The 12,130-nt window shown below is 47.9% G+C and overlaps 1 protein-coding gene across 1 annotated transcript in view; it reads right to left on the bottom strand.

The window, feature by feature from the left end:
• LOC138759330 (heparan sulfate glucosamine 3-O-sulfotransferase 3A1-like) overlaps positions 1-2,885 on the bottom strand; it is a 140,735-nt gene extending 137,850 nt beyond the window's left edge. The window contains exon 1 of the mRNA XM_069929550.1: positions 2,035-2,885. Within this exon, the coding sequence (XP_069785651.1) occupies positions 2,035-2,546 (512 nt within the window). The 5' untranslated portion in view covers positions 2,547-2,885. The remainder of the gene's footprint in view (positions 1-2,034) is intronic.
• Positions 2,886-12,130: the final 9,245 nt, after the last annotated feature.

A 12,130-nucleotide genomic window follows, 5' to 3' on the forward strand; every position in this document is an offset into this window, starting at 1 on the left:
GCTAGCGGATCACCAATTTTTGCAAGTACTTCCTAACAGTAACAAATGTGTTTCTTTTGAAAAACTGGGAACTGTTTTGAGGAATATCATTAAGGCAGAACAAATAAATTAATTAAACATGTCCGATTAAAAATTACAATATTGTAGCTACTCAAGAAGAATGGTAAAAGGAAAGGATTCCGTGAGCTAATTTTCTGTAACTTTCCAGCCACTTTTTACTTCAAGAATAACATAAACTGTTGGATATGAATGAAAGCTCCTACATTTTAATCTTGGAGTGATCCATTCCAACACTACCATTGACTCTCATTTAATTGAAGGTGAAGTGGAAAATGCTGTCGCCTTTACTCTCTTGACACACAGTTCTTAAATGGAGAAACAATTTATTTTGTACTTCAGGTTAATGGTTTTGTATGCAATTCTGCTGTGTACTCTAATCAACAATAAATATCCTGCCAGCAGAAAAAATATTAAAGGAGTGAGAATGAAAATCATTCTCCAAAACTTTTTAAAATCACATACTATCTCTAATTGTAATTATTGTCATTAAATTCAACTCAAAAAATTTCTCAAATAGCAAATTATAGATCAGGATGAACTTTCATTTGAGTTCCTGTAGATTCAAACAGCACTTTATAAAATCCATTTTTTGAGGGTCAGACCTAAACTATTAAGGTTTAATTGGGTCATATATCAAAAGTTGTCAGTGATGAATAATCCTTACTTAGCTAGACAAATATTAGGCTTTGTTGATACAGACATATAATTAAATAATCTGTTTATGTATGCTTGCAATTAATTAGTAAATAGATTCTATTACATTGAATGTATCAATCACATCACCAAAGAGTGTGCAAGAATTAGACAGTAATCACCAAAAGATATTTATTTTTGCTAATTAATTTTTTTGATCATAATTAACTAGCAATTTGTATAATACTTATACCAGCAAACAATGGTCATCTCAATTTTATCATCTAACCCACTCAAATAATTTTCACGAGAACTACAGATAAAATTAGAGGCATTTAGATATTTTAAACAATTTAAACGTATTCATTATCAGTATTTTGTTCATTCATAAATAATCAATTAAGAATGGTTTAGGAATTATGAAGCTCTGCGCTGGCACGACCTGAATTTACCCCAGGAGCAGGGATTCTGGCCCCAAGAATCTCCTGTCCCAGAGTGTGAATGGCTGATTAGATCTCATTCCCTCCTGCTCAGTTGTTTTGAGACGAACCATGACTTTCCCTGCCTAAACTCATTTTAGCCACTGCACCGGCTGAATTACTACCAGTAATATACTCCTAATCGTTTCAAAGGTCAGCCAGAAACACTGGAGCTTGTTTCTCTGTTTTCAGAGAGAGTCTGCGGTAATTACCGCTGGCTTCATAGGAAGGAGAACCCCCTTTAGTACGAGTTTCAGAATACCACGTTCCTCTGTCGGAGCCCTCGAGAAAGTTAAATATAATTTTGAAAAGGTCCTTTTGGGGGGAGGGGGTGCAAAATAAATAAATGACAATGGGAAAAGAGACTGTCCACGCCACCTGACCCTCATGCGCCCAAATCACTGCCCACAGCCCTGGCAAGATCATTTCTGTGAAAATGACCGGTCTCTAGCCCTGGCTTTGCCCACCCGGCGCTTGGTGGTCCAAGGGTCACCGAGCCTGGCTATTTTGACACACTGTGCGCCACTGGGTAAGTTAACAGGGAGACAACCTTTTTCTTTCATGCTAACACAACGGGAACCCCTTTTATTTAAAATCTGCATTGCCTCTAGTGCAAAGCCAACTAAAACGTGAAACAAAAGGGGATGAGCAGCCAGTGGGGTTCCACGCGAATGAAAAAAAGGTGACTCTTCCCCCAGCAGCAACTGTTGTATTTTTGTTTTTGGTTTTATAATAAATGAACTCCACTTTTGCAAGTTAATTACTCGTGAACGTTTCTTGGGAGAAGACTTTAGATCAACAAGTGACTGCTCATAACAGAGTGGCCCGTTCTACACCTTGTCTGATGCGAGTTGGCTTTTACCTGTACCAGCGCAGCCCCTTGTCGTAGTGGCGGTCGAAGAAATGCGGCTCTTCTCCCACGGCCCTGATGTCGGGATGGACCCGGACAAATTCGAGCAGAGCCCGGGTGCCTCCCTTCTTCACCCCGATGACGATGGCCTGCGGGAGCTTTCTCACTCCGTCCTCGCTGAAGCTCAGCGGATTCGCCGCCAGCGACCTGCCCGTCCTCTCCTGCTGCTTCACGCTGACCGATTGCAGCCGGAGCCTCAGTTCCCTGAAATACTCGTCGGGCAGCTCGCCGTTCAGGTAACCCAGCTTCTGCAGCAGCCTCTTCCTGCGGAGCGCCTGCCACCCGCCGAAGTCTCCGGCCAGGTCGTTCTCCTCCGAGCCGCGTCCGGGGCTGGATATGGTGTGACAGAGATCCGTTAGATAATACAGAAAGTACAAGGACACCATCAACGAGCAGATCATGACCACAATTTTCCGGCAGACCGTCGTAGGAAGAGCGTCCAAAACGACTGAGAGAAATGCCATAACGTGTAACAGTCCCCGGCGCAGGAGAATACCATGCTAGGCAGACATGGTCCAATCTAGTCATGTATCAGATTTGAATAAAGACTTTATTGATGTGTGGATGTGACTGTGTTGGATCCTTTAATGTGTGTGTGAGTCAGAATCAATAAAATAGGCTGCTACTCGGTGCCCCGACTCTTTTTCTATCCTGAAGAAGAACAAGGCGAAAGTCTGTCTTCTTGGGTCCTCCCGGTTTGGCGGCTCTGCCCTCAACTACTCGCTGTTTCCCCTCTGCTCATCCTGCGCGCTGTCACGGCGCTCGGCTTCCCCCCGCATTGCCCACTTTCCGCCGCCGCCACATGTATCCAAATGTAGCAAAGTTCTCCAGCGGGCGGGGCCCGTGTGTGTGACGGACCCTCCGCGCGGCCGCCGGCTCTGCCCCAATGAGAAGGCTGGTTGGAGCGGTTGCCCAATGAGAGAGCGGCGCGTGGGCGGCTCCTCGGCTTGAAATGGCTCGGAGGCGCGCGGTGCGGCTCAGAAGCCGAAGAGGGCGTCTGTAGGCTCTTACCTGGGTTTGCACTGTAGCACACGCAGGGCTCTCCACCTAAATCCGATCCCCGTGTCCCCCACTGTAGACACATCTAAAAGGATGCTAAGGCGCGGCGTTGAACGAAATAATGATTAAATAGATCATGCATATTTGAATGGGAGAACACGATCTAGTGAAGAAATCACGCAGCAACTCGAGTAAAAGAAAATCCCCCAAAGGACTATTAAATAAAACTCGATTCGACCCACACGAGCTCATCCCGGGTTTGGTCACGTCGATCTCCGGGCAGGAACGGGACCCCGGTTCCGCGGCGTGTTTCCCTGGCGGGGGCGGTCGCCAAGGGGGCGGTATGAGCTCGGGCCGCCTGGCTCCGAGAAGCCGGCTCTTGGGAACGGTTGCAAGGAGGAGCGGCTCTTTCTAACGCAGGAGACTGTAAACAGCGGCCGGAACAAGCGACCTTTTGTCAAGATGGGCAGATAATTGAATTTTATTTAAAGCAGCTGCTTTAATGCACTTCAATATATCGCAGCCGATTGCTGGTCCCCGCGGGCTTGCACCACGACCATAGACGCCACATTGTACAGGACAGAGTGCTTTAGATACAGTAGAGGACATGCATAGATACAACCAATTTTCATTCACTCTCGCTGTTTTTCCCCCTCAGAGCTTATACAGATGGCATGGCTGAACGGGATAAAGATTTAAGCAGATTACTTGCTGTAAATCTGACATATTTTATTAAAGTCTCGAAGGGGTGTTCCAAATGCTATTCCATAAAATGTACATCCTGCATTGTTCGTGGACAGTGTGTGAAGATTGTCGGCGTTATTATGCACTGGGGCACATTATTCTCAAGATTTATTTTAGAATGGAAGACAGTACTTGATGGGACGTCTTGGTCCAGCTGGGGACTATAGGTTGGAAAGTCCGTGCTGGCTTACAGTGAGTTTCAGTCGCTGTCCATTTTGACCCAGGACTGTGGCGATCTCCGCCCGTATTTCTCATTCAGAGACAGGAATGGACCTGGACCCACAGGAAAGTGGATCCATCACCTTCAGCCCAAAACAAAATGGATTAAATGTATTTTCTCGGATGTATCTCATGAGTATGTGGATCCATCACCCCCAGCCCAAAACAAAATGGATTAAATGCATTTTCTCGGATGTATCTCATGAGTATGATCAACAGCTCTCCCTCTGCAAATGAACAGGGCGCGGGGAAATGGTAATGCTGTGCGTTCAGCAAAATGTGGCCATTTGTAAAAATAAAACGATTTGTAAAAATACAGTAAGTTATCACGCCCACCAAAGGCAGCGAGTTTTATGTCGCCTGAGGGGTTGAATGCAAAAGCGTTGGAATATACTTGGTCCTCTTAACCCAGCGAAAGTGGCTAAACTTTTCCTTGTTGTCGAGACAGAAGTGTAACGAGAAGTTTCTGAGACCATATGTGAAGGATGGTGTAGCACGTGAAAATCAATTCTATGGAGGTTAAACCCCTCCACTGGAAAGACCAGAGATGACCTTATCACTGCTATTAATTCTCAAGTCCGATTGTAGCAACGCGAGCTAAAAAACAAAAAGGGACCAAACAACCTGATCGTTTCTGGTTCAGTTAGTTTCTGTCCCGTTTTGTTTAATTCTGTCACTTGTTGCGTGTTAACCTCTCTTTGTTGCCTCAATTTCACCCAGTTTTTGTGCAAACCTCGCCAGCCCACCAAGGGCGATCACTTTTTTTTAATCACTTGCCTTGTTGGTGCTGGATTATTTCTTCACAAATGAAACAACCAAATGTGTCACATCTGCTACCTTTTTTGCGGGGGGGGGGGGGGGGTTGCTTGTTTCTTCCGCTGCTTTCTGGAGGACAGAATTTGCATGAAAATAATGAAGTCCGCACATCACTGCCCGAGAAAAAGAAGGCGACCCTGGCTTTACCATATGTTCCCGGACGCATAGGGCGAGCCAATGGTTAACAAATCACCTCTACGCAACTTCAGGACGGAGACGACGAATGGTCCGCGAGTTCTTTCGAATTGGGCACGTTTATTTAGGAATATCATACTTAGTCGTTTTACTCAGTATCTATGTCCGCACATTTACGATAAGTGTACTTTGTTAATCTGTTTTCCGCTTAAAATGTCAACCAAATGTCTTTCTCACCCAAAATTATCGGGGGGGGGGGGCGGTTATAAATAAATTGAACTCCTCAACAGTTCTTCATTTTTTTTCTCGGCACAATTTAAATTCAGTCAGCTCCACCTCGACTTATATTTTTTTTAAGAAGGTCAGGACTTCCACTCAGCTGATGTTTACAAGCGAGTCACAAAGTTCAAATGATTGAAACATTGAGCTTTAGTTAGGAAGCATGATATATGAGCTGGCCAACTTTGTTTGCACCCCAATACCGAAGGATTTTTGCCTCATCACCACGCGGTAGAACCGGCGTGTGTCGGAAGCCTCGGCGATCTACTTCAGCCCATCTGGAAGGCATGTCGAAGCGACCGCTATAATGTGTTCCCCCCCCCCAACCCCATCTACCACAATAAACTATCCACGGACACTTAAAGACGCTGTGAACCATTTATATAATGACACAGCAGATTCTGTAATTGAAACCAAAGAGATTCTCTGCTCTGATTAGCTATTTTAATTGCTCTCTTAATTTATTATGGATACGAATGCACCGCATACACAAAATCCCATTTATTACATCGGCCAGATTCCGACTCCTGAAACAATATATTTCAATTCAACTCATTCATCCGTAAAAATCACCCTCTGAGATGCAGTTAGAATGTTTCCAGAATATCTTGTTTGTAGAAACATGTTGTTTTATGGAGATATCTCCTTCGCCACCCCCACATGCCCGAACTTTGGAATTTGGAGTTCACTGGAAAACACATTCCTGCCTCTGAGAGGCAGTAACCGCCAATGCAAGAAGGAGCAACTGCAATCCGGGGCTGGCGACTTCTGCAATCCGGGGCTGGCGACTCCTGCATTCCGGGGCTGGCGACTCCTGCAATCCGGGGCTGGCGACTCCTGCAATCCGGGGCTGGCGACTCCTGCAATCCGGGGCTGGCGACTCCTGCAATCCGGGGCTGGCGACTCCTGCAATCCGGGGCTGGCGACTCCTGCAATCCCAAGGCCGGCAACCAGTAACAAGCTCGGGTGAAAAAAAAAGTTTCCCAGATAAATCAGTTGGCAGCAAAATCAGCTCGGATTTAAAAAAGAATCCGTGGTGTAACAGAGTAAAACAAGTTCTTCATTTCTCTTAACGACTCTTTCCATTCAACACTGACAGCCCTAAACACGTTATTATGACAGTTCGTTAGGTTTAATTCCGTACCACAATTCCCACCGACACCAGCAGGTACATTTACCCATCAATGTATTGGTGCTGAACCAACACTGACTTTCAATTTACTGTCATCAATAAAGTGTAGAAGGTTGATGTCCAGCAATAGGTTTTAATGAACAATTACAAAGGGGAGTGAACGGGAGTTAAAAGAATATGTTCCAAACGATTGCAGGGATCTGTCGGACAGAATGATCAATGAACGCCTGAAATCGAGGAGCTGGATGCGGGAAACAAAAGCGCGTGAAATGAATATTGAATTAAACGCAAAATAAATGGCATTAAAAGTTCTGAAGTCCGAGTGAATAGAAACGTTTGGGGATAGAGAATGTGACAGATCCCGGGGTCGGAAATCAAATAAAAGCAGACTGAATATTGCTGACACGAGTTCATTCAAAGTATTTATCACAGCGACTTATTAAACGGTACTCGAAACTGTCTCCTTCATGTTTCAAAGGCAAATCTACGGAGGGGTTCAGAATGAACGCAAGATTTCAAGAGGCAGGATATTAGCAACACACTGATTCTTTCCATGAAAGAGCTGGGAACTCAAACTTTATTCGGTCAACATCCAGATTCAGCAATTATCCCGTTCGTGCAAAGGCCTCCATGGCTTGTGCGCCGGGACCAAACGCTCCAGTGCTGATCTTCAGTTTCCATATGTAAAAGAACAAAGGAATTGATGTGTTTACCTTAATCTGGTTTTTCCCTATAACAACATTTTGATTATTTTTCAATTTACTGATGCGTGTGTGCCTGTGTCAATGCGTGTGTGTGTCAGTGCGTGGGTGTGTCAGTGCATGTGTGTGTGTGTGTAAGTGCGTGTGTGTGTCAATGCGTGTGTGTGTCAATGCGTGTGTGTGTCAGTGTGTGGGTGTTTGTCAGTGCGTGTGTGTGTCAGTGCGTGCGTGTGTCAGTGCATGTGTGTGTGTCAGTGCATGCGTGTGTGTCAGTGCGTGCGTGTGTGTGTGTCAGTGTGTGTGTGTGTCAGTGCGTGTGTGTGTCAGTGCGTGCGTGTGTCAGTGCATGTGTGTGTGTGTCAGTGCGTGCGTGTGTGTGTCAGTGCGTGTGTGTGTCAATGCGTGTGTGTGTCAGTGTGTGTGTGTGTGTGTCAATGTGTGCGTGTGTCAGTGCATGTGTGTGTCAGTGCATGTGTGCGTGTGTCAGTGCATGTGTGTGTGTGTGTGTGTCAATGCGTGTGTGTGTCAATGTGTGTGTGTGTCAGTGTGTGGGTGTTTGTTAGTGCGTCTGTGTGTGTGTGTGTCAGTGCGTGCGTGTGTCAGTGCATGTGTGTGTCAGTGCGTGCATGTGTCAGTGCATGTGTGTGTGTCAGTGCGTGTGTGTGTGTGTCAGTGTGTGTGTCAGTGCGTGTGTGTGTGTCAATGTGTGTGTGTGTCAATGCGTGTGTGTGACAGTGTGTGGGTGTTTGTCAGTGCGCGTGTGTGTCAGTGTGTGCGTGTGTGTGTCAGTGTGTGTGTCAATGAGTGTGTGTGTCAGTGCATGTGTGTGTCAGTGCGTGCATGTGTCAGTGCATGTGTGTGTGTCAGTGTGTGCGTGTGTGTGTGTCAGTGCGTGCGTGTGTGTGTCAGTGCGTGTGTGTGTGTGTGTGTCAGTGTGTGTGTCAGTGTGTGTGTCAATGCGTGTGTGTGTCAGTGCATGTGTGTGTCAGTGCGTGCATGTGTCAGTGCATGTGTGTGTGTCAGTGCTTGTGCGTGTGTCAATGCATGTGTGTGTCAATGCGTGTGTGTGTCAATGCGTGTGTGTGTCAGTGCATGTGTGTGTGTCAGTGCATGTGTGTGTGTGTCAGTGTGTGCGTGTGTGTGTCAGTGTGTGTGTGTCAGTGCGTGTGTGTGTCAGTGCGTGCGTGTGTCAGTGCATGTGTGTGTGTCAGTGCGTGCGTGTGTGTGTGTCAGTGTGTGTGTCAGTGTGTGTGTCAATGTGTGTGTGTGTCAGTGCGTGTGTGTGTCAATGCGTGTGTGTGTCAGTGCATGGGTGTTTGTCAGTGCGTGTGTGCGTGTGTGTGTCAGTGCGTGCGTGTGTCAGTGCATGTGTGTGTGTCAGTGCATGTGTGTGTGTCAGTGCATGTGTGTGTGTCAGTGCGTGCGTGTGTCAGTGCATGTGTGTGTCAGTGCATGTGTTTGTGTGTCAGTGCGTGTGTGTGTGTGTCAGTGCGTGTGTGTGTCAGTGTGTTAGTGTGTCAGTGTGTGTGTGTCAGTGCGTGTGTGTGTCAGTGCGTGTGTGTGTCAGTGCGTGTGTGTGTCAGTGTGTGTGTGTGTCAGTGCGTGCGTGTGTCAGTGCATGTGTGTGTGTCAGTGCAAGTGCGTGTGTGTCAGTGCAAGTGCGTGTGTGTCAGTGTGTGCGTGTGTGTCAGTGCGTGCGTGTGTGTCAGTGCGTGCGTGTGTGTCAGTGTGTGCGTGTGTGTCAGTGCATGTATGTCAGTGAGTGTGTGTCTGTGTGTGTGTTTGTGTCAGTGTGTGTGTCAGTGCGAGTATGTGTCAGTGCGTGTGTGTGTGTGTCAGTGTGTGTGTGTCAGTGTGTGTGTGTGTCAGTGCATGTGTGCGTGTCAGTGCGTGTGTGCGTATCAGTGCGCGTGTGTGTGTGTCAGTGCGTGTGTGTCAGTGCATGTGTGTGTGTGTATGTGTCAGTGCGTGTGTGTATGTCAGTGTGTGTATGTCAGTGAGTGTGTGTCAGTGCGTGTGTGTGTGTCAGTGCGCGTGTGTGTCAGTGTGCATGTGTGTGTCAGTGCATGTGTGTGTGTGTCAGTGCATGTGTGTGTGTCAGTGCATGTGTGTGTGTCAGTGAATGTGTGTGTCAGTGCATGTGTGTGTCAGTGCGCGTGTATGTGTCAGTGCGTGCGTGTGTGTCAGTGCGCGTGTATGTGTCAGTGCGCGTGTGTGTCAGTGCGCGTGTGTGTGTCAGTGCGCGTGTGTGTCAGTGTGCATGTGTGTGTCAGTGCATGTGTGTGTGTGTCAGTGCATGTGTGTGTGTCAGTGCATGTGTGTGTGTCAGTGAATGTGTGTGTGTCAGTGCATGTGAGTGTGTGTCAGTTTGTGTGTGTGTCAGTGTGTGTGTGTCAGTGTGTGTGTGTGTCAGTGTGTGTGTGTGTCAGTGTGTGTGTGTGTCAGTGCATGTGTATGTGTCAGTGCATGTGTATGTGTCAGTGCATGTGTATGTGTCAGTGCATGTGTATGTGTCAGTGCATGTGTATGTGTCAGTGCATGTGTATGCGTCAGTGCATGTGTATGCGTCAGTGCGTGTGCGTGCGTCAGTGCGTGTGTGTGCGTCAGTGCGTGTGTGTGTGTCAGTGCGTGTGTATGTATGTGTCAGTGCATGCGTGTGTGTCAGTGTGCGTGTGTGTCAGTGTGCGTGTATGTGTCAGTGCATGTGTATGTGTCAGTGCATGGGTATGTGTCAGTGCGTGGGTATGTGTCAGTGCGTGTGTATGTGTCAGTGCGTGTGTGTGTGTCAGTGCCTGCGTGTGTGTCAGTGTATGTGTGTGTGTCAGTGCATGCGTGTGTGTCAGTGCGCGTGTATGTGTCAGTGTGTGTGTATGTGTCAGTGCATGTGTGTGTGTGTCAGTGCATGTGTGTGTCAGTGCATGTGTGTGTGTGTCAGTGCATGTGTGTGTGTCAGTGCATGTGTGTGTGTGTCAGTGCATGTGTGTGTGTCAGTGCATGTGTGTGTGTCAGTGCATGTGTGTGTGTCAGTGCATGTGTGTGTGTCAGTGCATGTGTGTGTGTCAGTGCATGTGTGTGTGTGTCAGTGCGTGTGTGTGTCAGTGCATGTGTGTGTGTCAGTGCATGTGTGTGTGTGTCAGTGCATGTGTGTGTGTCAGTGCATGTGTGTGTCAGTGCGTGTGTGTGTGTCAGTGCGTGTGTGTGTCAGTGCATGTGTGTGTGTCAGTGCGTGTGTGTGTCAGTGCGTGTGTGTGTGTCAGTGTGTGTGTGTGTGTGTCAGTGTGTGTGTGTGAGTCAGTGTGTGTGTCAGTGCGTGTGTGTGTGTCACTGCGTGTTTGTGTGTCAGTGCGTGAGTGTTTGTGTGTCAGTGCGTGCGTGTGTGTGTCAGTGCGTGTGTGTGTGTGTATGTGTCAGTGCGTGTGTGTATGTCAGTGCGTGTATGTCAGTGCGTGTGTGTCAGTGTGTGTCAGTGCGAGTATGTGTCAGTGCGAGTATGTGTCAGTGCGAGTATGTGTCAGGGCGAGTATGTGTCAGTGCGAGTATGTGTCAGTGCGAGTATGTGTCAGTGCGAGTATGTGTCAGGGCGAGTATGTGTCAGTGCGAGTATGTGTCAGTGCGAGTATGTGTCAGTGCGAGTATGTGTCAGTGCGAGTATGTGTCAGTGCGAGTATGTGTCAGTGCGAGTATGTGTCAGTGCGAGTATGTGTCAGTGCGAGTATGTGTCAGTGCGAGTATGTGTCAGTGCGAGTATGTGTCAGTGCGAGTATGTGTCAGTGCGTGGGTGTTTGTCAGTGCGTGTGTGCATGTGTGTCAGTGTGTGTGTGTCAGTGTGTGTGTGTGTGTCAGTGTGTGTGTGTGTGTGTCAGTGTGTGTGTGTGTCAGTGTATGTGTGTGTCAGTGCGTGTGTGTGTGTCAGTGTGTGTGTGTGTGTCAGTGTGTGTGTGTGTCAGTGCGTGTGTGTGTTAGTGCGTGTGTGTGTGAGTGTGTGTGTGTCAGTGCTTGTGTGTGTGCCAGTGCGTGTGTGTGAGTCAGTGTGTGTGTGTCAGTGTGTGTGTGTCAGTGTGTGTGTCAGTGCGTGTGTGTGTATGTGTCAGTGCATGTGTGTATGTCAGTGAGTGTGTGTCAGTGCGTGTGTGTGTCAGTGCGTGTGTGTGTGTCAGTGCGTGTGTGTGTGTCAGTGTGTGTGTGTGTCAGTGCGTATGTGTCAGTGCACGCGTGTGTCAGTGCGCGTGTATGTGTCAGTGTGTGTGTGTATGTATGTGTCAGTGCACGCGTGTGTCAGTGCGCGCGTATGTGTCAGTGCGCGCGTATGTGTCAGTGTGTGTGTGTGTCAGTGTGTGTGTGTGTCAGTGTGTGTGTGTGTCTGTGTGTGTGTGTGTCAGTGCATGTGTATGCGGCAGTGCATGTGTATGCGTCAGTGCATGTGTATGCGTCAGTGCATGTGTATGCGTCAGTGCGCGTGTATGCGTCAGTGCGCGTGTATGCGTCAGTGCGCGTGTGTGTCAGTGCGAGTATGTGTCAGTGCGAGTATGTGTCAGTGCGTGGGTGTGTCAGTGCGTGGGTGTGTCAGTGCGTGGGTGTGTCAGTGCGAGTATGTGTCAGTGCGAGTATGTGTCAGTGCGTGTGTGTGTGTCAGTGCGTATGTGTCAGTGCACGCATGTGTGTGTCAGTGCATGTGTGTGTCAGTGCGCGTGTATGTGTCAGTGTGTGTGTGTATGTATGTGTCAGTGCGCGCGTGTGTGTCAGTGCGCGTGTATGTGTCAGTGCGCGTGTATGTGTCAGTGCGCGTGTATGTGTCAGTGCGCGTGTGTGTGTCAGTGTGTGTGTGTGTGTGAGTGTGTGTGTGTGTCAGTGTGTGTGTGTGTGTGTGAGTGTGTGTGTGTGTGTGAGTGTGTGTGTGTGTCAGTGTGTGTGTGTGTCAGTGTGTGTGTGTGTCAGTGTGTGTGTGTGTCAGTGTGTGTGTGTGTCAGTGTGTGTGTGTCAGTGTATTTGTGTGTCAGTGCATGTGTATGCGTCAGTGCATGTG

This window comes from Narcine bancroftii, chromosome 3 (assembly GCF_036971445.1).
Source record: "Narcine bancroftii isolate sNarBan1 chromosome 3, sNarBan1.hap1, whole genome shotgun sequence".
Taxonomy (NCBI): Eukaryota; Metazoa; Chordata; class Chondrichthyes; order Torpediniformes; family Narcinidae; genus Narcine; species Narcine bancroftii.